General features: G+C 41.0%; 1 protein-coding gene across 2 annotated transcripts; it reads left to right on the forward strand.

The window, feature by feature from the left end:
- Nucleotides 1-40: 40 nt before the first annotated feature.
- LOC106915100 (clathrin heavy chain 1-like) lies at nt 41-23,430 on the forward strand. 2 transcript variants are annotated; one of them, XM_014982465.2, is made up of 32 exons: nt 41-1,555; nt 4,093-4,300; nt 7,294-7,562; nt 7,650-7,811; nt 7,987-8,100; nt 8,508-8,681; nt 9,489-9,686; nt 9,906-10,106; nt 10,355-10,507; nt 10,660-10,782; nt 10,900-11,037; nt 11,293-11,457; nt 11,577-11,757; nt 11,876-12,039; nt 12,161-12,286; nt 12,386-12,528; nt 12,642-12,876; nt 13,004-13,126; nt 13,557-13,702; nt 13,919-14,102; nt 14,237-14,429; nt 14,534-14,691; nt 14,779-14,943; nt 15,030-15,137; nt 15,357-15,524; nt 15,666-15,815; nt 15,927-16,058; nt 16,175-16,285; nt 16,474-16,644; nt 16,771-16,992; nt 20,763-20,838; nt 21,810-23,430. In XM_014982465.2, exons 1-32 carry the CDS (start codon nt 1,514-1,516, stop codon nt 21,938-21,940), a joined length of 5,034 nt encoding a protein of 1,677 aa, XP_014837951.1. In that variant the 5' UTR covers nt 41-1,513; the 3' UTR covers nt 21,941-23,430. The 2 variants fall into 2 exon arrangements, with proteins under 2 accessions (XP_014837951.1, XP_087867955.1); XM_088011829.1 differs by lacking the exon at nt 41-1,555 and having other exon boundaries at nt 3,472-4,300.
- The last annotated feature ends 955 nt before the right edge of the window (nt 23,431-24,385 follow it).

The following is a 24,385-nucleotide window of genomic DNA, read 5'->3' on the forward strand; positions in this document are numbered from 1 at the left end:
CCAGGTTGGGGTACATGAAAAGAATGCCTTAGCTTCGGTGTATTTTGTTGCTATTATTTGACACATTTGAGAGATAAATTTCACATGTAGTGTTTGCCACACATTTTAGCTTACAACCAACAAAATAACATTGATAACTGGGTGAGGTATACAAACATTGCAAATAAGCAAATTAAGGAAGGACATAAGTATGCCATTTTCATATATTTGTGTTTAAAATATAAAACTAAATTCATTTCTTGAGATGAACATTGTACTTTGTGTTGCGATCCCTGATTTTGTAAATCAGTTTTTTAGAGAATATTTAAAGTTTTAAGATGGATGAAAGCTTTGCTTTAAGAGTGGAAATAGTGTAAGCCAGCTGCATAGCAGTCAGTGTACAGCAACAGGTGGGGGAGGGTCAAGACATTGTTGCTCCATAGCTTTCACAGATGAAATGTTGGTGCTTCATCTGGTGTCATGAAGACAACTCTAAGCTGAACAAATATTAAAGAAAATGTTGATTCCTAAATTGTAATTTTCTTACTAACCCTATGTTAGCGGTAGTTTTCAATGTGGTGGAGGCTGCACTAAACATGATCCCTGTTTAAAAACATTGAAGTTTACTATATTTTACCTTAAAAAGCATATTTTCTGGCTGTCAGACAACCTTTGATTAAAAAAGGCATCCTAAAAAAATAATGTAGACGTCTCCAATATAGAACATACTCCAAAAGTTTATCTTTCAATAGTGTGTCTGAAATGCTGAATCATAAAAAGGTTTTCTGCATAAAGACTATGTGAAGTGTGTGTTTGATAATATGGGGTGTGCAGAGAGCCATTCATTAACCTCCAGTGCTTATAACCTCTGATCCGATCTGAGGAAGATTAAGTGTAAAAATAATCACTATAAAAGTACAAATGTGTAGACTGTATCCATGGCTTCCAGTTAAATTGATTTTTATTTATATTTATCTTATCTGCATCATCTGAACTGTTAAACATTTTGGAGAGGTTTTTAATTAAAATAAACCGTTAAAGGAATTATTTGAGATGAAATTATTTTATTTTTTTTACTAACGCAAGTGGCTGAAGCACTGCAAGGCTTTATTTCGTAACAGTTAATTAAATCAGGAATAAAACTGGTTAAATCTCAAAAACAGATTTCACACGAGGAAAGAGCCAGTGTCCTTCCAGAGCTCCCTGGATGCTTCCGGAGAGGGAACACTGAGCCGTTTCCGCCGCCATTGCGGATTTCAGAGAGAAGATCAGCCGTATCTGCCGCTATCCATCGATGCTGTGCAGAAAGCATACACAAAAGGAAGACAAATTTAACATTTTCCCGAGTATCAGATTTCGGAAACACAACTAAAAACACGTCATAGTGATTTTCCTTCTCGCCGTGCAGCCGTTTTCACTGACTGGCTCCGACCTACACTCAGTGAAGAGGTCGTAGCTAGCGCGGTGCTAACTGCCGAGCTAGCTAGCTGTACGGCTAGAATTTCAGGACTCCGGAGAAGCTCAAGAAATCACCATGGCTCAAATCCTGCCTATCCGCTTCCAGGAGCACCTGCAGGTATGCGAAGAAACGCTACAGCTTCACAATTCCCAGCGTTTTCATTACATGTCTTTTTCTCTGTATAATAACCGTTTGACAGTTTGCTAGACAAGCTAACGTCAATACCCGCAGCAAATGAATGACCTCCCCTCCCCCGTTTAGCCAACTGGTATCTTCATTCATCAGTCTTATGCTTGTGAACTCGAGTTAAAACGCTTCTCTCTACCAGAAACATTTCTTTCTGCCACTCTTTTATAGGCATGTTAAACAATTCTTCATTTTTTCTGTAATGGTTGTTGTACGTGTAGCTTAATTAGTTGAGCTGCTAGCTTTTGCATAAGCGCCTGAACCGTTAGTTAGCGGATCGTATGGGATGTTGAGAGTGATTTAATTATAACGGCGCTGGAGTATTTAAGTTACCGTTCAGGCACCATCGCACATTGTGCTTAGGAAAGCTGTCATAAATACGTTTGTATCACATTGTTACAGTCACAATGGCCTTCGGATGAAGAGAAGCGGGTTATTAAAGCCCGATCAGCTGCAGTTTGACAGGACCTATTGCCATGTAACGTCATACACAGAGCGTTGTGTCACGACTAGCGATTTGCATTGCACGTTTTATCTAAATGACGTTTCTGACTAAATGTAATGTCGTCAATCTGTCGTCTGACGCAAAATAGCGACTCGATCAATGATTTTCCCCCCAACTATTTAGATTTCCCTAAAGCCGTAGATATGACTGCAGTACATTTCAATCACTTCCCAGCTTCTGGTTCTGCTGGATTATTGAATTTGCATAGGAACTCCGACTGTGAATGTGACTGTGATTATATTTCTTTCGCATATCTGAATAGAAATTTAATTTGGTTTTTAAAACCGCTTATTTATGTCATTTTTCTGATTATTACAATCCTACACATGGTACATAATGTTCTCTATTTAACTTTATGGTCACATTTTCTGGTGGTATGGCAGAGGTTTAGGAAAACTTGCCACACCTAGATGTGCAACCCTTATGCTAAAAATTCCAAATTTGATTTCTAGATGAGGAACAACTAGTGAGGATTAAATCCCTTTTATTTGCTTTGCACTCTAAGCAATAACTCAAAACATATATTGCTCAAAAATGCCTAAAACTGTTGGTTGTGTGACACTTAACCCAAAACTTTGAATGTATAGATAGCATAATGATGCCAAATTTGAGGCTGTTAGTTTCCATGCTTAACCCAAGAATAAACATAACATCAAAATGTCTGACATCACTGAGCAGCCTTAATCTATAACCTTATGAAATGTTGTTGGGGTTTTTTTTTTCTCAGATTTCATATTAATGTTTTGGTAAAGCTTGTGAAAACTTACCACTGAGTTATCTCCAATTATTTATTTTAAAATATAGCATTATGTAAAATAAAAGAATACTTTTTGAAAGACAAAAAAGATATGAGCACAAAATCCACACTACATTTCATCAGTATTATTGTGGTTGGCAGATGACTTGTGTTCATAAATAACAAGGTTATTCATTATTTATTCCTTGCATACATTGAGTACTGTGGCCATATATCAAGCGTCCAGGTTTTCAGAATCCCTGGTATAGTATCTAATGAACGTAATTGGGCAATTTTAACTTGATCGCCTTTGACTGGTGATCAGAAGTCCAAATATAAAAACTACATCAACAAACAGGGTCTTTATTCCATCTATGGGCATTGGGGAACACTTAACTGCATTTTCACCTCTTTCCTCAATGTACTTGATTTACTGAAATGAATTACTTCAACAGCTTGTCACCAAGTTGAGCATGAACCTGCCAATTGCTGACCAATTTGAGTCAGGTTTTTGTAGCTGGAGGGATAGAGTTAGGAGCTGGCGCTTTAATGCACTTCACTCTGAGTTTATTCAAAATGAGACCGAAACAAGCGCTTTGATGCATCAGTGGGGTCATCTTGCAATTAGTGATGAACCCATCAGGCTTTTCCTGGCTGATACGACTTTATGATATTTTCTAAAGCCTGTTATATGTGGAATAAAAATGTGCTGCATGTTGCTCTCAATACAGCAAAAAAGGACATAATCACAAGGATGTCGTCATTTATTTATTAAAGCAGATTTGTCCCTAATATTTATGTTTTTCTGTTATGGTTTTTACTTGAACTTGTTCAGATATTGGGAAACAGTTTTGCTAAATTAACTGTCTTGGGTGGGGGGAAGACAATTTCAGTATTTGATTTGATTATCTCTGGCTAATTGAGTTGTGCATCTTTACTTGTAGGCTCTTATTTCCTTGATGGATTCTAAGCAATTAGTGCTAGGAAGGAACCAGCATTTCTCCTTCCTGGGTTGCTTGTACGTTATATGTAAAGTATTTCTTTGTTGCTTTTTTTTTTTTATTTTTTTTTAGTATTTATTTTTTAAAAACTTATTCATCATGATATAAATAATGTCCATAATGTGGGTTTTGCAACCCATGGATGATCTTTTACATCTCTTGCTCTAGAAATGTAAAAGACTGTGTAGGCTGTGCTGCTCAAACAGTTTTCATGTCTCTGTCACAGCTCCAGAACTTGGGGATCAACCCAGCCAACATTGGCTTCAGCACTCTTACCATGGAGTCTGACAAGTTCATCTGCGTGAGGGAGAAAGTGGGTGAGCAGGCCCAGGTTGTCATCATTGACATGGCCGATCCCAACAACCCAATCCGCCGGCCCATCTCCGCCGACAGCGCCATCATGAATCCTGCCAGCAAAGTTATCGCCCTTAAAGGTAAGCAATCACTTGAATCCATGTCGTATGGTTAGGACATAGAGAGTGTTTTAAGTTTTTTTTTTTGGTTTTTTTTGACAAAAAAGTAAACGTTAACAGTTAAGATTTGGCCGGTCAAATTTCTTGCTATTTTTTTTTTTTGTCTAAGTCACGGGATCATTTGTGTAAATTAACTTTGTGTTGTCAGTTACGTAGCTTTCACATTCTGCTTTTCATTTCGATGTTCATAAGTAGATCATTTCCATCTTTGTTTGTCAACAACTGCAGTGTAGTGTTACCAATTCAGATGTAAAGTACTATTAGGAAAAGTAGCAGTAGAAATAGTAAAATGTCATGCTGTCATAAATGCTTTGTCTGTTTTGCTTGTTTTTGCTCTTTTTTTCATTTCTTACTGCTCTCTTATGTTTGCAGACGGTGAGTTGAATTTTACATATCCCGAGTTGTCAAAGTGTTCCTGTATGCACTGTCTTAAAATGTTTGCACTTTGCTGATTGTAATTTAATCCAGTGCTTGAGATAACAAAAAAACCCTGCAGAAGCAGAGATTACCAAAATGGCTTTAAATTCGCCATCTTCTTCTTCTTTTTTTTTTTGTAGTGTGTGTTTGTACATTTGATACAATGTACATATATTTTAATCTACATCTTATTTTCCACAACATACTGTACAGCATATTTTTAAGTCTTCTGTTTTGTACAGTATGTAAATACACATTTTAGGGTTTATTTAAACCTTTTAAAGACTGCAAAAATATTTTTGCCTGCATGGAATTTTGAGTTTGTTTATTTGATGTGTGATATAAATCTTTGAGTAATTGCATCTGGGCTGGTGTTGAACATGTTAAAGCTGATTTACAGATAGGAAAACACCTTTAATTGCCTGCATCCGTGGTGAGAAACGAAACAAGCCGTAGCGTTCCAGTACAATTGTTCCCGTTATCAATCAGATATTTAAAAATACTCAGCAGTGTAGTATAATCATGTCCTTGCTTCTGTGAATCCTTTTTTATTTTTCCACTAGGTTATAAAAATTAAAAGTATGGTTCCACCACTATTACATCGTCTACACTAGTAGTATGATTTTTGTATGATTTCACCCACTTAATGATGTTTGAGGCTCTGCAGTCTCACTAATCAGTTCTTCCTGGCAGCCAGGAAGAGTGCTGAAGAGTTTCTGCAGTTCAGCCTTAATTAGGGATGGGTGAAATTAACTTAAATATTTTTTCTTGATTTTTGTTTATTATTGCAAATTTAAAATTGGTATCTTTTTTTGCAGTAGATTATAAACCAGAAACACACATAGGGCTCTTAAAAATAAAATGGCCTCTATTTTCCTCCACATTAGATTGCTTTAGTGATTTGATAGTGTTATTATTACTTTCTTTATGTTAAACATATTAACAATTTGACTTGCATTTAACCCTGTTTCAGTTAATTTTACAGACAGAATTGACAAAAGTCGTTCTGCTTTTTCACAGCAGCTCTTTGCTTCAAACGTCATAAAATTCATTGACTAGCGTTTCAGCAGCTCTCAAATGTTTTGATAGATCTATGGGCAGGACAGGTGAGACGATTCAGGCAAAATGGGAGCTGAAGCAGGTGCTCTGTCATGATGAGCTTTATTGTACAGGAGGAAAATATGAAGATCAGAGGAAAACATTGATTCATTAGAGCAACAAAATATTGTGCACAGCCTGTGATAAATCTTGGCAAGCTGGGAACACCAAAAATTGGCATTGATCTTAAAAGAATGTACCAGCACATTCAGAGCTTGGCTGATGGTTAAATTTGAATAGATTTATAATATCTATACTTCATTGTCTATTTTGGATTACTTATTTAGAATAGCCACTGCTAATGAGGGATATTTGCTCCACATAGCTCAATAAACAGACACTTTCCTCCAACAAGATTGAACTGGAGGGGAAAAAAAATGGGTTTGAGTGCATCTGTCCAGCATCCTCCTCGTTATCACATCTGTTTGTCTTTGTGCTTCTTCCTAATCTGCATTCACACCCAGCCTAAATTAATCCACTCTTTGTTCTTAAATACATCTTAAATGCCGCTGAAGCTCGAACATGCCCAAAGTTTCATTTTTCTGGGTGATCTTAGAAGTTGAAGATTTCACACAGAGTCTTCAGTTTAACCTCCAAAGGCCATCATGTTTATTTCTGGAGACAGCATTTTATAAAATATGCCTGGCTTTGCATTAAAAGGCAAGAGAAAAAAATACACCTAAACAATGTGTCTGCCACAGTATCTACAAAACATTGCAGTTCCATTATTACACATTGGGTACAAATTATGGAGAAGAAAAATATATTTTGACTATTAAAATCTACAAGACACGCCAACCGAAGCATTGTATTATATTTATTTTGAGACTAAAACATTTTAAGAACAATCATCTGAAAAAACTTATCTTATTACTTGTGATAAATGCAAGTATATCCCAAACAAAAGGATCCACCTGGCCTGTAACATATGTCCTCATTTTACAATCCAGTTTTGCCGCTATGGTAACGTAGCTCCATATTTCAGCTGTGTTGTCGTCTCCCTTATAGAGTTCCTACATAGCAAAGTGGCAAAGAAATACAACACGGGGCTGCATTTAAGAGCAGAAGCTCCTTTTTAGCAGAGGCGTTAATTGCGACTGTAACAAATAAATTTGACATTAAGAGGTTGTGGCATTTAGCGTGATTGAATGCAGATCCATATTAGTGGTTGCCTTTGTTTTGGCCTTTTTGTTTTTCTGCTGTTTCTGGCTATTTTTTTTTTATTTAATGGCCCGTTTTTGTAAGTCAAGTCCCTGATTTCCAGCACTTATCCAGCAGCTGGAGTAGGTATGCCTCAATGGTAGGTTTAATCCAAAAGTTTGCTTTGGCTTGTGCGTTGTCGTACCTTAAGTCATAACCCTTATTTGAAGTAAATATTTGAAATGGTGTCGGATGATCACGGCATTCATTTCTGTCACCTTTTCTCTCGATGTTTTCAGCTGCAAAGACCCTGCAGATCTTTAACATTGAGATGAAAAGCAAGATGAAGGCTCACACCATGACAGACGACGTGACTTTCTGGAAGTGGATCTCTCTCAACACCGTTGCCCTGGTCACAGACAACGCCGTGTACCACTGGAGCATGGAGGGCGATTCCCAACCAATCAAAGTGTTTGACCGTCACTCCAGCCTGGCAGGCTGCCAGATCATCAACTACCGTACTGACGCCAAACAGAAGTGGTTGCTCCTCATTGGTATCTCAGCTCAGGTAGAATCACGAGAAGAGCGCTTTAATGATAAATGAGTCTAACGGCGACAGTGAGATATATGGTTTTATTTTTTCTTTCTCCTTCAGCAAAACCGTGTTGTTGGTGCCATGCAGTTGTACTCTGTGGACAGGAAGGTCTCCCAGCCTATTGAAGGCCATGCTGCTGGCTTTGCACAATTTAAGATGGAGGGCAACACCGAAGAATCAACTCTGTTCTGCTTTGCTGTGCGGGGACAAGCAGGAGGAAAAGTACGATTTAGCAGCGCCATGAAGCCTCCCGCTCACGGCTGCATAGATGAAGAGATCACAGCTGACTTCATCCAGATTCCAATTTAAATGTACTTAATTGAAAACCTGAAGCTTAACACAAACCCACATTGGCTGACTTTGTCTTCTTTTGTCTTCATTTCTTTTTGACTTCCAGCTTCATATTATTGAAGTCGGAACCCCGCCAAGTGGAAACCAACCATTCCCCAAAAAAGCCGTGGATGTTTTCTTTCCTCCGGAAGCCCAGAATGACTTCCCTGTTGCTATGCAGGTACAATGCTTCCATATGCTGTTGATCATTAGAATGCAGTTTTGTTCAGTTTATTTATAAATCACCAATTCATAACAAATGTTAACTTACGGAAATGATTTGGTTTCAATTTGTGCAGTTCTTTTCAGTCCAAATTTAATTTTGGGCTAATGCTAATTATAAACTAAATCCAGACAGTGCCTGAGCCAGCTTGTGACATTGCAGAAGTCAGGATTTGTAGGGAATAGTAGGACTCTGATTGGCTACCGTTTCCCAGTCAGCGTTCCTTTGGATCACCATAGAAATGAACCGTTTCAGTCTTCCTCTGGGAGTCTGGCTTCCAGCCGGTGGTTGCTAGCGCTACCTGAACTTTCACATTTAGATGCTAGCTGCATGTATGACCCCTTTCTCTCTTTCTGCACGTCTAGATCAGCTCCAAGCAAGATGTCGTTTTTCTCATCACAAAGTACGGCTACATCCACCTGTATGATCTGGAGACCGGAACTTGCATCTACATGAACCGGATCAGTGGGGAGACCATTTTCGTCACTGCCCCACACGAACCCACTGCTGGGATCATTGGAGTTAACAGGAAAGGACAGGTACATTTTCAGCTGATAAATAAATAAATATCTATCTGTGTTTATCAAATCAGGACTAGAGATCAAACATTAGAGCCAGCTCCAAATTAAACGCCTAACAATTCATTTTTAAACCGGCTCTTGTCTCACGCTCGACAGGCATGCTTGAACTACACTCTTACACGTTTGTGTGTGTGCGTGTGTGTATTAGTCCTGACATTTGTTGGTGATTCATTTTCCCTGTGGTATGTCAGCTTACTGCCTATCAGCTTGGGTCCTTGGGTGTGACCTTGATTGAGTAAATCTGTGTGAAAATATCTCGCTGCAGCAGCATTTTTACTTTCGGGCAGCATGTGACAGCCACAGCAGGGAGGCAAAGCTTGGCTAGGCAAGCTGCACAACCTAATCCTGTTGTTTGTCTTGGCTTGCACCTGCAGGTCCTACACACACTGCTCAGAGTGTTGCACATGCCTACAGTGACAGATATTTTAGCACTGTGCATAAAGACAAGAACATATTTTGAATTTGAGTTTTGGTTCAAGTTTAGTTTTTTTTTTTTTTTGTTTTTTTTATTAATGTAATCCAGTGGTTAAATCAAAATCAGTTCAGTACTTAAGTGCAACATTGCTTAACTACAGTTATTATTTTTTGGGGTGGGGGATTTTTTTTTCTTTTACATTTTATGGTATGATCATTTTGAATGTAAGCAAATTACACACATTCTTTTACATCAAATGTAAAAAAGATCAAGCGGTGTAAAAACTTTTGATGACGTGTGTCTTTGTTTCATCAGATATAGTACGTTAATGATTTTCTTTTCTTCCCCAGGTGCTTTCGGTGTGTGTGGAGGAGGAAAATATAATCCCATACATCACCAATGTTCTCCAGAACCCAGACCTGGCTCTACGCATGGCTGTACGCAACAACCTTGCTGGTGCCGAGGAACTATTCGCTCGCAAGTTTAACACCCTGTTTGCTGCAGGAAATTACTCGGAAGCAGCCAAGGTGGCGGCCAATGCTCCTAAGGTACTTCTGCATGCCAATGTGCATGCACACACACACACGGACACACACACACGAAATAACATAAATGCTCAGTTTATGGTTACATTTCTTATACAAACAAAGGAGGAGATTTGTGATCAGACTTAAGTGCCCTAGCCAAATACTGTGAAATTTGTATTTATTTTTATATATATTTTTTATATTTGACGAAGAGGATGGATTGTCCATTTTCTGCTTCAGGGCATCCTGCGGACCCCAGACACCATTCGGAGGTTCCAAAGTGTTCCAGCACAACCGGGCCAGACTTCTCCTTTGCTCCAGTACTTTGGCATCCTGCTGGACCAAGGCCAGCTCAATAAGTTTGAGTCTCTGGAGCTCTGCAGGCCTGTTCTTCAGCAGGGCCGCAAGCAGCTACTGGAGAAATGGCTGAAGGAGGATAAGGTAGATGCATTTCCTTACCAACAGTCAAGCTGTACTTAAAACCTCTTGAAAAAGTCAATTGTCTCCAGGTGATTTTCTCACTACATGCTGTTTGAGGATGTGTCTGTCACTGGCAGCCAAGTTCACTTTGTTGGATTATGGAACTGTAAAAACCAAATTTCAGTTTTCTTTTTCTTTTGTTGTAATAACTTTAAGTCTCACATTTTGTGTGATTTTGTTGTTAATTTGCTTTGTGTGTTTGTTTCCAGCTGGAATGTTCTGAGGAGCTCGGAGACCTTGTAAAGTCTGTCGATCCCACTCTGGCCCTCAGTGTGTATCTCAGAGCAAATGTCCCAAGTAAAGTCATCCAGTGCTTTGCAGAGACTGGACAGTTTCAGAAGATCGTTCTTTATGCCAAGAAGGTGTGTGATGGAGAACGTTTATGTATTCTATGTTTGTTGGGTGATCCAGAAAAAACATATTGGGGAGTTTGTATTTTAACTTGGCTTATCTAATGTTCAGATAAAGGATTATGAGTTGGTTAAACCAAAGGAATAATCTGTGGCTCCTGCAGGTGGGCTACACACCAGACTGGATCTTCTTGTTGAGGAACGTTATGCGGATAAGTCCGGAGCAAGGTCTCCAGTTCTCCCAGATGCTGGTTCAGGATGAGGAACCTCTTGCTGATATTACACAGGTACAACATATGTGTCGGCTGTTAAACAGTACAGTTGTGTTACTTATTTTACATTTAAAAAAAAACAAATAACATTTACAAACATGATTAAACACGTACATGATTGTGTTTCTCCAGATTGTTGACGTGTTTATGGAGTACAACCTGATCCAGCAGTGCACCTCATTCTTACTAGATGCTCTAAAAAACAACAGACCCATGGAAGGACCGCTGCAGACACGTTTACTGGAAATGAACTTGGTTCATGCTCCACAGGTAGATGCAAATAACCAGATGTTTGATTCAGAGTCGCCAATGATTGTTGTTTGACAATTACAAGCAATGGCTGAGGGGTTCTACTCTCAGACTCAAATACCGACATAGTGAACAACAATGGGTTAGTAATGTAAAATCAGTGATTACCCTCCAAACCCTGTCATACAAAGTGCTACAAGCACTGAGAATGGTAGCAGGAACAGCCAGTTTAAAGCGCCTAATGACAATTTATCTTTCATGTGTCATATCCTTAAGGTGGCAGACGCCATCCTTGGCAATCAGATGTTCACCCACTATGACCGCGCCCATGTGGCACAGCTGTGTGAGAAGGCTGGCCTCCTGCAGAGGGCGCTGGAGCATTACACAGACCTGTATGACATAAAGCGAGCCGTGGTGCACACACACCTTCTCAACCCAGAGGTATCAAATTGAAATAAACTCCTAAAAATTACAATTAAAACATCTGAATGATGAGGAATTTAGCCAGGTTGCGAGGAGTGTAGTTGTATCTGCTGCATGTTTTCTGATCGTTCCTGCAGTGGTTGGTGAATTTCTTCGGCTCCCTCTCAGTGGAGGACTCCCTGGAGTGCCTGAGAGCCATGCTGTCAGCCAACATCCGCCAGAACCTGCAGATCTGTGTGCAGGTGGCTTCAAAGTACCACGAACAGCTCACTACTCAGTCCCTCACTGAGCTGTTTGAGTCATTCAAGAGCTTTGAAGGTGAGTTGAAAATACGTTTCAAACTTGGATGTAAGGTGGAGATTGGTTGATGTCACAAAAATTATTTTTCCAAAATGTTTGTGAAAATTTTGTTGTTTTTTTCCTATCTTTTTTCCAGGATTATTCTACTTCCTGGGTTCTATAGTGAACTTTAGTCAAGATCCAGAGGTCCACTTCAAATATATTCAAGCCGCCTGCAAAACCGGCCAGATTAAGGAGGTGGAGAGAATCTGTCGAGAAAGTAACTGCTACGACCCGGAGCGGGTGAAGAACTTCCTGAAGGTTAGAAATGAGCCGTGTAGAACTTTTACCCTACTGTGAAGTTTTTTTTTTTTATCCCATATTTTATCAAAATACAAGTTTTTATTGCCAATAATGCTTGTTTTTTTTTTTTGCCCAACAGGAGGCTAAACTTACTGACCAGCTTCCTTTAATCATTGTATGCGACCGCTTTGATTTTGTCCATGACCTGGTCCTCTACCTGTATCGCAACAGCCTTCAGAAATACATCGAGATCTACGTTCAGAAGGTACTTTTCTTCTCTTACAGGCAGCTCTTCTGATGTCATCGTGGTTGTGCTTTTCTCATTTTTGCATAAACACGACGATTTCTTGATCATTTGCTCCAGGTGAACCCAAGTCGTCTGCCGGTGGTCATCGGAGGTTTATTGGACGTGGACTGTGCTGAGGATGTGATTAAGAACCTGATCATGGTGGTTAGGGGGCAGTTTTCCACGGATGAACTTGTTGCTGAAGTAGAGAAAAGAAATCGGTAAGAATGAAACTACCTCAGACGTGAAACCTATTATCACACATATCTGTTACATGAGGTGCCTCAGAGTGTTTTTCTCTTGTCCCTAAATCAGTGTTTTATTCTCTCTGCAGTCTGAAGTTGCTGCTGCCCTGGTTGGAGGCTCGTATCCATGAAGGCTGTGAGGAACCCGCGACCCACAATGCTTTGGCCAAGATCTACATCGACAGCAACAACAACCCTGAGCGCTTTCTAAGGGAGAACCCTTTCTACGACAGCCGTGTCGTGGGCAAATACTGCGAGAAAAGAGACCCCCACCTGGCCTGCGTGGCTTACGAGAGAGGACAGTGTGACCAGGAACTCATTCATGTGAGCTACAAATAAGAAGCTGTTGATGGAATAAGTTTAATTCCTTACAGCCAAAATTTTTGGCTAGGGACATAAATGTGGAATGCTTTCATGTTTCCATGATTTGTTTCTACTGTATATGTTCCAGGTGTGCAATGAAAACTCGCTGTTCAAGAGTCTGTCCCGCTACCTTGTACGACGCAAGAACCCTGAGCTGTGGGCGAGTGTCCTGCTGGAGACCAACAACTACAGAAGACCCCTTATTGACCAGGTCTGACCAGCTTCTGTCTCTAATACCGAAGCTAATATGAATTCAATATGCTGCAACTTTTAATTGTGATACAGTTCAGGATGAGCGGCCTTAATTCAGAAATATCATCACAGCCTTCGTATTTTAACAACTAGGGTTTAACAACACATCCATTAAACCCCTGCAAAACAACAAAACAGGATCCAAGTTCAAAAGAAAGTGACAAAATGCAATTATTAGAATATTTTCTCCCATTTTGGTTTTCACACAAATGTTTTAAGATGATCTGCTCTGTTTTAGTTTGGACTGATAGCCAATAGTGTTTCAGCTCTGTGCATAACAAGCGTAACCAAAGGGAGGCATACTTTTGATTTCTATATTAACACAAACAACTGACTGACCAAATTATCATCAGCCATTGAGGATAAAGTGTGCTGTTCCTCTGCTGTAGGTGGTCCAGACAGCATTATCAGAGACTCAGGATCCAGAGGAAGTATCCGTCACAGTGAAGGCTTTCATGACGGCCGACCTGCCCAATGAGCTCATTGAGCTGCTGGAAAAGATTGTGCTGGACAATTCTGTCTTCAGTGAGCACAGGTGATGCATCGGCCACCTCCTAAAACCCAAACAAACCCCAGTCTGACTTTTTAGCCGATTGTCTTTCAGGTTTTTTTTTTTTAAGCAAGTTACTCAGATATCCATTTCTGGCTTCCTCTATGGACTTCCATAACCCATATTAGTTTTGTCAGTTGAGAAAATAAACTCTGGCATTTATGTAATTTATAACATGTTAAAATGCGTTGCTCTTTTCAGAAACCTGCAGAACCTGCTCATTCTGACAGCCATTAAAGCTGACCGAACTCGTGTTATGGAATACATCAATCGCCTTGACAACTACGATGCCCCAGACATAGCAAATATTGCCATCAGTAATGAGCTGTTTGAGGAGGCCTTTGCAATTTTCAGGAAGTTTGACGTCAACACCTCTGCTGTTCAGGTGAGGCCCATGTGCTCCACTGTTGTGTGCTTCCAATCTACTTCAGGTTTTGTTGTTTTCTGACTTCTTTTAATACTAGTCTTCACAGTAATAACCATGTTTTAAGCTTTTTCTTTGATCTTCTTCCTTTGTAGGTTCTAATTGAGCACATTGGAAACTTGGACAGGGCATATGAATTTGCCGAGCGTTGCAATGAGCCTCCAGTGTGGAGTCAGCTGGCCAAGGCCCAGCTGCAGAAGGGAATGGTCAAGGAAGCCATCGACTCCTACATCAAGGCTGATGACCCGTCTGCTTACATGGAGGTGGGACAGGCTGCAGCCCAAAGTGGTGAGACATTCTCTACATGATCATCTCTCATTTTAAAACCTCTTCCCTATTTTATTTGAAATTCTTGATGTTTGGTAAATGTATAATCGACGGGTCGTGTGCAGGAAACTGGGAGGATCTGGTAAAGTTCTTGCAGATGGCTCGTAAGAAGGCTCGGGAGTCGTATGTTGAGACGGAGCTGATCTTCGCTTTGGCCAAAACCAATCGTCTGGCGGAGCTGGAAGAGTTCATCAACGGTCCCAACAACGCTCACATTCAGCAAGTAGGTCCTGGGAGCTCACTCCCATCTGGAGCAGCTGGCGCTCGAGGCGTCCGTTCTGGGTTTGACCTCCTGTTTCTTTTTGTTAAGGTGGGCGATCGTTGTTATGACGACAAGATGTACGAAGCAGCCAAGCTGCTTTACAACAACGTCTCCAACTTTGGCCGTCTGGCCTCCACGTTGGTGCATTTGGGAGAATACCAGGCAGCCGTAGACGGAGCGCGCAAAGCCAATAGCACCCGCACCTGGAAGGAGGTGATGAAGCTGATTCGTTTTATTATTTGGTATTGCAATATATTTATTGACTTACTTGTGTGAAGTAAATTTTTCTGCTCCTCCAGGTGTGTTTCGCCTGTGTAGATGGGAAGGAGTTCCGTCTTGCCCAGATGTGCGGTCTGCACATCGTCGTCCATGCCGACGAGCTGGAGGAACTAATCAACTACTACCAGGTATTGCTTCAGTCAAATATGAAAAAAAATATATATATTTTATACTTTGAATTTCGATTTGATTTCTGAAGGTAGGCATGAATTAATTTCACGGAAATTACCATGGCCTTTTCATCGGACAAAACATATCTGCTATGAGAGCAAATGGCTAAAATCCATTTTTTTGTGTCAATGCGAGTCCTTGCTTGGTGTCCTTCAGTCCCTCTGTGTCTCCTGCAGGACCGCGGTTACTTTGAAGAACTGATCACCATGCTTGAGGCCGCTCTGGGTCTGGAGCGCGCCCACATGGGAATGTTCACTGAGCTGGCCATCCTCTATTCCAAGTTTAAGCCACAGAAAATGAGGGAACACCTGGAGCTCTTCTGGTCCCGTGTCAACATTCCTAAAGTAGGTGTTTGATTCTTTCAGTCACTCAGCAGTAAAGTCATTCATTTTAGGCAAATATGCATAAACTGGGAAATTAAAAACAATTCTACTGATGTTAAATGTGAGTTAATGAAATTATTTGTGTGTGTGTGTGTATTTCAGGTTCTCAGGGCAGCTGAGCAGGCCCACCTCTGGGCTGAGCTGGTATTCCTTTATGACAAGTATGAGGAATATGACAACGCCATCATCACCATGATGAACCATCCAGCTGACGCCTGGAAGGAGGGTCAGTTCAAAGACATCGTCACCAAGGTAACGAGGAGAAAAAGAATCAATGGCAACAAAAGAAAAAAAATACTACTGTTGTGTTTTTGATGAGGAAAACGGATCTGTGATGAACTGAACATCTGCGTCTTACTCCAGGTGGCGAATGTAGAGCTGTACTACAAGGCCATCCAGTTTTATCTGGAGTTCAAGCCGTTGTTACTGAACGACCTGCTCATCGTGCTCTCTCCCCGGTTGGACCACACCCGGGCCGTGATCTTCTTTAGCAAGGTGCAATTAGCCCCGAATAAAATCAAATCATCATACTGACGGCAGCTGAAGGTCATTTGAAACGTTGTGCATCGGGGTGCTCATTAACTTTATTTTAAATCTGATTCTGTGTCCAGATGAAGCAGCTGCCTCTCGTCAAAACTTACCTGCGGTCGGTCCAGAATCACAACAACAAGGCAGTAAATGAGGCACTCAACAACCTCTTCATTAATGAGGAAGACTACGCGGTACGATGCGATCTGTGTCATTGTTTATCTATTCTTGTGCTGCAAGTTTCAGCCTTTTAAATATGTTGATATTTAATTAGGGACAAAAAAGTTGACACTTTTTTTCATATAACATACATAGACTTTGTCAAATAGTTCGATTTTAAACTTTACCCCCCCAACCCCCATCCTGTGTTTTTGCCTTTCAGGCTCTGCGAACATCCATCGACGCGTACGATAACTTCGACAACATCTCACTGGCTCAGAGCCTGGAGAAGCACGAACTGATTGAATTCAGGAGGATTGCAGCTTATCTTTTCAAGGGCAACAACCGCTGGAAGCAGAGCGTCGAGCTCTGCAAGAAGGACAAGCTCTACAAGGTGCGGTACCGTCTCACCGTTTGTGCCAGAAGCTGCGCTGAAATGCAAAATTCCAGATGCGCTCCCTTTCTTTCCCTTCCCCACGAAAATCCAAATTACAGATGTGGCTTTGTGATCTCCTCGCAGGACGCCATGCAGTATGCATCAGAGTCCAAAGACACGGAGCTGGCCGAGGAGCTCTTGGCCTGGTTCCTGAACGAAGACAAAAAGGAGTGTTTCGCCGCCTGCCTGTTCACCTGCTACGACCTGCTGCGGCCAGACGTGGTGCTGGAAACCGCCTGGCGACACAACATCATGGACTTCTCCATGCCATACTTCATCCAGGTCATGAGGGAGTATCTCTCTAAGGTGGGTTGGCTGGTATGAGCGGTCTCGCACTGAGATCTGGTTAGAAACATAAAAAACAAAACAGAAAATGATGAGTGACATGTAGCCTCTCTCTTTCAATAGAGAGGCTCTTTCTCTTTGAATAGAGAGGCTACATGTCACTTATTGAAAGATTTGGAGAAAGTTTTGCAAACTTGCACCATTTCTTCCTTCCTATGAAGACCAGCAAGCTAAAAAGTGTTTGTGAATTATGTTTGTCAGTAAAGTTTTCTCTCCAGTCCTTCAATATTGGCAGCTCTGTCTGTCCTCGCTCCTCTTCCTCTGCTGCTGTCATCATTGTTCCATCATTAATGTCGCGTTTTGTTTTTCCATCCATTTTGAGCTGCTTTTCCATACAGATGTTTTGCAGAGGAGATTCAGAACTACTTCATAGCTCTGTTACAAGTCAGAAAATACAAGCTGTTGTCTTCATAACAGGTAGCAAACTTAAGGGAAGAATTTCTGAAAAACTTTAAGCCAAAGTGTCTTAGTTGTAAGATTCTTTGTTTTTTTTAACAGTTTAAGGTTAAGACTAATTTTGTAGCATTATTTTAATAGCATAATTTATTTGCCCCCCTTGCAGTTAATCCATCTAGTTTTGCATTTGCCTAAAATGCAAAGTGAGCAATTTCTGCACCATAAAAATCTCTAAGTCTGCATTTGTATCAAAAGTGGCGTTAATTACCCACACCACTCAGAGGGTTTTGTGTGGTTCCCTTAGGGACGAGCCTTCTGTTTGATCTTTTTCTCTTCTGTCAGTTTCTGTTTTGGGGAGACTCCCGTTTGTTTTTTTTATCCTCCTTAAGTTGCCTCTCTGAATTTCCTTTCCAGGTTGATGCGATAAAGGAAAAGGTGAAAGTCGAATCCATTTTCTAATCATTCTTTTTGACCCCCCCTCTCCTCCCTCTGCCATGTCCAGTAGTCTTTAGTTTGCGGGAGTAAAATTAGCAGAAACTGCATGCCCCCTCCTCCTTTCATGTCACTCTGCCGCTTCTGACTGTAATCTCCACTAGACAACCCACCCAACCCACTGTGCTCCGGAGTGGGGCTCTTCACCAACCTCTAAGGCTCTGTTTGGAAAGCTGCTGAGTGGTTGCTCAGACTTTTCTAATTCAAATAAAATGAGAATGTTACTTGGTTGTTAAAAAAAGATTAAAATCCAAGAAAAAGAGAAATCTTTTTAGTAATCTATTCTATCGGTATATAATGTGGTTGATCAGCACAAGCCTCCATTCCCCCTTTTTCCCAGCATAGGACTCTGGGAAAGCTTTTTCTTGAGTTGAGACATGAGATCAGGTTGGAGTTGGCGGGTGGAGGCAGCACAAGACTTGAAACTACAGCGGAGGTTCACCCTCAAGCAAAGCAGCCCTGAACATATAGCTAGAGCAACAATTTAATGTTTTAAGACTGAAATATATTGATGATTTTAAACTGGCTCAGTCAAAATCCAGACTGAGATTTAAAATAATGTAAGGCAGAATTTTAGGAGAGCTAATCCCAGACCTGCTGTTTTTTGTGGTTTCAAAAAAACAGGTCAAGTTCTAGAAATGTAAAGCTGCTGCAGACCTGCTGCTGGAGTTGGCTCTACAGAGTAAAGACTTACTCAGCCCTGGATACAGTATATCACCACACTTACAGATTATAAAGTTTATGGTTGCAACGTGTCTGATGTACAAAAAAAATGTCAAGGGGTATGAAGGTTTGTGGAAGGCTCTGTAAATAATACACCAAATATTGGCATTTAATCGTTCGATGTTCGGAAAATTGCTTTATGCTATCTGTTGACATTTTATGACACATTTAATTGGTCATCTCAGCATCAAACCAATTTGATTTGATCATGTTGTTAGCTGCTAGTCTGTGTAGCCTATCAAATCTAATGTGTAAAAACCACAATTTTGTTTACTGCCAGAATTTTGAGGAGACCTGGAGGCTCCCCAGAATTCTGAGATATTTTTTATTTTTTATTTTATTTTATTTTTTCTGCCACATTTAATTAGTGATTCTGTGAGCTCAGATGTGCAGCCGCACATGGAGACGGCTTTCCAAACAGATTCTTAGTGTGAAGAGTTCCTCTCTGGTTGGATCCCTGTCCTGCTGTTGTCAGGTCCTCTCATTCAGAGCCACAGATGGATTCGCTGACCTGTTAACACCACTCGGCTGCAGTCTGCCGTTAACATCCTAAATTAGTTCATCTCAACTTCAAACAGCTCGTTTTTTTTTTTTGTTTTGTTTTTTCCAAAATTTGCTCCCGTTAAAGGTTATTTCTTGCTTGCGTACAGCTGTTTGGCTTGGATGCAGCTAATATGTCTATATAGGATTTAGTCTGCAGCTAAGTTGAAGCCTAATTTCCGTACTGGAGCAGCCACAAAGCGTGTTTATCCAGAGATTTGTTTTCTTTTATTACGTGGACTGCCTAATTTCTCTGTGCTAATAAACAGATGTTAACATAAAATCCAAACTAAGTGTATTAAAAGCGCCAAAAAAGTGTTCAATATTTGTACAGTACATCTCTTCAAATGACAGTTTAAATGTATGATGGCAAGAAAACGCGTAATTTGAGTGTGTTGGTTGGGGAAAGAAAAGTAGAACAAGCATGTCCCCACTGCCCCCCCTCCCCCCTCCCTCTGCCTACACCTCTGTAGCCATCAGCAGCACTCGGACCAGGCTAAAAGATGTCGCCGCTGGCTGTTCCTGCTTCTGGAAACCTTGAATTGGCTGAACAGAGTCATCCCCCCCCCCCCTCCCCTCGCCCTCTTTCACTCTCCTCCCGCTGTAGCTCTGTCTTTCTCATGCACCCTCAAAGAAGAACAGAACTAAACTGCTGCTTCAGCATGTTTCTCAACCCCTTCTCCTGTCAAATGAAACTGCAGCCTGTATTTTCTCAGCATAGCCTGCTTAACCAGATCGGCCGTAGTTGTCTCTGTGTCGCCGTATGTAGAGAACTGAACCCAAACGTGTTGGAAGATGCTCTCTGGGGCAGCTTGGTTCTTGCTTTCTTTTGTCCCTTCCCTGCTTGTTTGTTTCTGAACTGTGAAGGAAATTCTTTAGGGGGGGGGAAAGAAATGAATCGGGTGGCCTAAGCAAATTGTTTTTTTTGTTTAATCAACTTCTCATAGCTGTTTAAATTTTTTGTTTTTTCACATTGACTTGGTTTAAGGTGAAATAATTTAAATATAACATGTTTTTGTATTACAATATTAATCAGTAACCGTATTACTGATTGGAGTTTGGATTGACTTTTCATTTCATAGTAAGTAGATGTTATGTTTCCCTTAATCAAATGTGATAAGGAGTTGGTTCTCTACATACTCATACATGTTCTGGGTGGCTGGATGGTGGGACCATTATTGCCCAGTAGCTCTTTGTCTTTGTCTTTCCTCCTAATTCCCTAACTGTTACCATGGATAGGTGGATGTCCATCTGATAGACGCCTGTAGCCAAGCTCGATTAGAGTAGCAGGTAGCTGTTTAACTCTAGTTAATCCTCATGCCTTATGGAGGGTCTCCAACATATGAGCAAGGTCTGCCGCCAGCAGCCTGTTTTTTCTTTATTTATTTACTTAAATCTGGACTGTATTGATCTTCGCCTGTCAGGAATGGTCCCATCCGTCAGCCAGTGAAATAACCCCGAGGTCAGTTTTGTTTTTTTGTTTTGTTTTTTTTTACAAACGTGGCGTCTCTGCCTGTGCTCTTCAGGAGCCGATCGCCGACTCTTCAGCTCAAGTCTGACTCGGTAATGTTTTCCCACAGGTGGACAAACTTGAAGCCTCTGAGTCTCTGAGGAAACAGGAGGAGCAGGCCACGGAGTCTCAACCCATTGTTTACGGTAATAACAGCTTTAACACTTTAACTGAGTTAGAGTCTCCAGATTCCTTCGAAGGCTGCATTGAAGGGCCAATTTTGTCCCATCAGTGCACCGAAGGCCGTTCCCTCGTTCTGTTGATGGAGGGGATTTTAGTTCTTTTAGCAGTGTAAGAACAGAGTGGAAGCTAGAGTGGGACAGGAGAATTGGTGCACCAATTGCATTTGTCTGGCTGATCACCGATCATTAAAAAAACCTGACTTGTCGATACAAATTTACTTTTTTTTTTTTTGTCTGAAAAGTTACTAATTATAGCGACGGATAAGTTGGCATTAGGGATGACTACTGATAACCGCGATTGTGCAGCTTTAAATATGGTAGCACAAAAACGCTGTAAGATATCATTTACCAACTTTATTTGTTAATTATTTAATTAAAAAGCATTAAATAGTATTAAAAGGTCATCAGGATTTCGAGCTGCGTTTCTACCAGATTGTGTTTGGCGTCGTCAAAGTTGCTAGGCGACATTACATGCACCAAGGACAGGGACAGGAATAAATCTGAAGGCAGCACCGTCCAGCTTCACAGCCGCTCACTTCCATCATTGGCAGTCGGCGAGTGACCCGACCTGCGTCTGCCAGGTCAGCCGGGTCAGCTGGGTGCAGCCTCTGACTTTGGACACACCCATAGTGAAGTCATAACTCTGACAGCAGATTCAGAGTTCCTTTACAGTCCAGGACGGTGTCAAAAAGTGAGGAGTGTGATTGAAGTATTTTCCACGTCTGAATTAGGATGGACTTTTATCTATCCAGTTGTCTAACTGTTGTTCATTTGTTCATCTGGCCAACAATCCATTCAGCCATTCGTCTTTTTGTCCTCATTTTGTGTGCCAGTCCATATTTCTATCTATGCTTTTATTGTTTTGTTGTCTTATGGCTGACATCCGTCTATCCAAAGCCCTCCAGTCTGTAACTCCCTACTTTCATGGTTTGCAGGCACACCCCAGCTGATGCTAACAGCAGGGCCCAACATGGCCGTGCCTCCTCAGCAGGCGTATGGCTACGGCTACACGGGGGCACCAGCCTACGGCCAGCCGCCGCAACCCAGCTTTGGTTACGGCATGTGAACACCCAACCTCCCACCCGACACAGTCCGACCTCCCATCTGTCCCCCTTTTTGTTCCTCACCAGCTTCCCATGGTCTTCTACTCACTGCAAGGGCCACAAGCAAGCAACAGCCCACTGTTGTTTCGAGTATTAGTATTTTTTCCCCTTTTTTTTTTTCCTTTTTTTTTTTTTTTTTTTTAGATCATCCTGTTACAGGAGAAAATATTCTACAGCACTGAAGGACATTTATTTGTATTGTTTGAAAGTTGTTGGACCACCTGTTTTTTCACATTCCATATTTATAACAACTTATTTAGACTTTTTGTTTTTGCGTTTTGTCTCGTTTTTCTATTGGTTTGTGAAGAAGTGGACTTGCTAAAGCTCAGCATTGAACCTTTGAAGTAGGTGGAGGAGCATCGGATTTTGCACTCATGAAGAAATTAATGTAGACAAGCTCTTACTTTTGATGTACTGAACATGTGAACAGCCTCCATTGTCTTGTCTGTAAATGCATTTCATTATTGTATATTCTGAGGAGAAAAAAAAGGTTACATATAATATTAAATATTGCCATTTCAATGGCTATAGCTAGCAACACTAAGTAATGATAGTATATTCTGCACAGGCGTGTAGCTTTATGGAGTTTTAAATGCATACAGACGTATGTCACTGTGTGACTGAGGGTGTTGGTATGTGTGTGCGTGCGTGTGTGTCTGACCCAAGGGTCTGACCAATAATTTTAAGCCTCCTCCCAGCCTGAACAGGCCCGTTCACTCCATCCTCCTAGATGCTGGCTCTTCTTTGGCTCCATATATTGAGGTGACCTCTTGTGCCGTGTACAGTGCTTGTGTGAGACTGTGTCTGTGTATGTGCAAGGACGAGACCACGGCCACCAAACCCCAGGGTCCCTAACCGTACTGTGTGTGCGTGTGTATGTATGCGTGTGTGTGTATTTACTCCGAACCTTCCTCTTACTGAGGTCTGTGTATGCCAGGTGTTGTGCTGTTTCCCTCGGTCACCGTTACCTCTTTTTGTTTTTTGTTGTTTTTGGGGGGGTTTTGCGTGTACAGATGTGAACATGACGAACTGAAAACTTCTAGCTGGAGACTCTACCTATTCGCCCCCCACCCACTCTTCTCTTTGTTCGTCTTTGTGGTGAACAAAGAGAGGGAAGAAGGTGGGCGGGTGGACCCCGTGGCGTTCTAATGACGGTTTAATGAAGACCCGTAACACTCCTGTAGGTTGTGTGTTTAGATTTAAGATGAAGAAAAAAATGGCTCTTTGTCAAGAAGGGTCGTGAGTTGGAGCCTCTTATCACCCTTGATGTACTTAACTTCCTTCCATGCTTTGAGCTGTGTGTGTAAAGTGTCATCCTATCCCTAACATAAGTTTGATTCCTTTCTGTTGTCATGCATAATAGTAGTTAAGGGGATCTGTCATTGATACATGGAAGATTATGACCTAACTGAAAGGGAAGTACTATCCTGAATAAAAATGAAATTAGACTCCAGTTTCCTGTGTGGCATGAAGTAGCAATATGTCGACTTTTCCTGGTAAATGTTTCTCGAGAGATGAACAAGATTGTCTCGGCCAAATCCCATTTTAGATCCTGCTTTCTGCAGATTTCAATTGTTGGTTTCTCATACAAAGCCATTTGTGGGACCGAAGTAAATGTAGCAGAAGAAAGGTACTGCAGCTTATAAAAGTTGTAGGTTTTAATGCAACAGAGATTCGTTTTTTTGTCAGTATTACTTAAATTTCAACAAAAAAACAGTAAAATATCCACTAAATAAAAGAATAGGTTCAAGTACTAATGTCCTAGTTATGTCAAAGGCCAAATAAAATGAGTTGAACTGATGTTTCTCGGATCTTAGCAGCACTGATATATCTCCATATTTTAGTTTGGATCATAAAACATCTAGAAGATGAAGGCATTTAACGGATAAAAATGCGGCAGACAATTTGAAAATTTTATAGTAACTAATAACATTATTTGTTATTAGTTACAAATAATGTAACTAATAACAGTTAGTTATTAGTTACATAATAACTAATTATTATTAGTTATTATAACTAATATTATTAGTTATTATTACTTGTTTCTCAACAAGTAATTGTTGAGAAACAATTACTTGTTTCTCAACAAGTAATTGTTGAGAAACAATTACTTGTTTCTCAACTGTAATTGGAAAGACGTCACGATGATGAAAAGATGAGGAACCTGGGAGCATTCGGTGCCCAACACAAGCAAGGGGGAGGCAGCCTCAGGCTGACGGACACCAGAGCACCAAACCTGACAAGGAGATGTCAGATCGGCGAAGAGCCGGAGCAGCAGCCATTGATGCCCGAGAGGCACAGGGAGGCACGCAGGGAATCAAACAATACAGCACATCCTCACCGTACAAGATCAGTGCCAGTTAGAAGAAAAGATGCCTGGTTCCAGACAGTCTGAGAACTCTCCAAGG

This window comes from Poecilia mexicana, unplaced genomic scaffold, assembly GCF_051168715.1.
Source record: "Poecilia mexicana isolate PSO_F unplaced genomic scaffold, ASM5116871v1 scaffold_13, whole genome shotgun sequence".
NCBI lineage: Eukaryota > Metazoa > Chordata > Actinopteri > Cyprinodontiformes > Poeciliidae > Poecilia > Poecilia mexicana.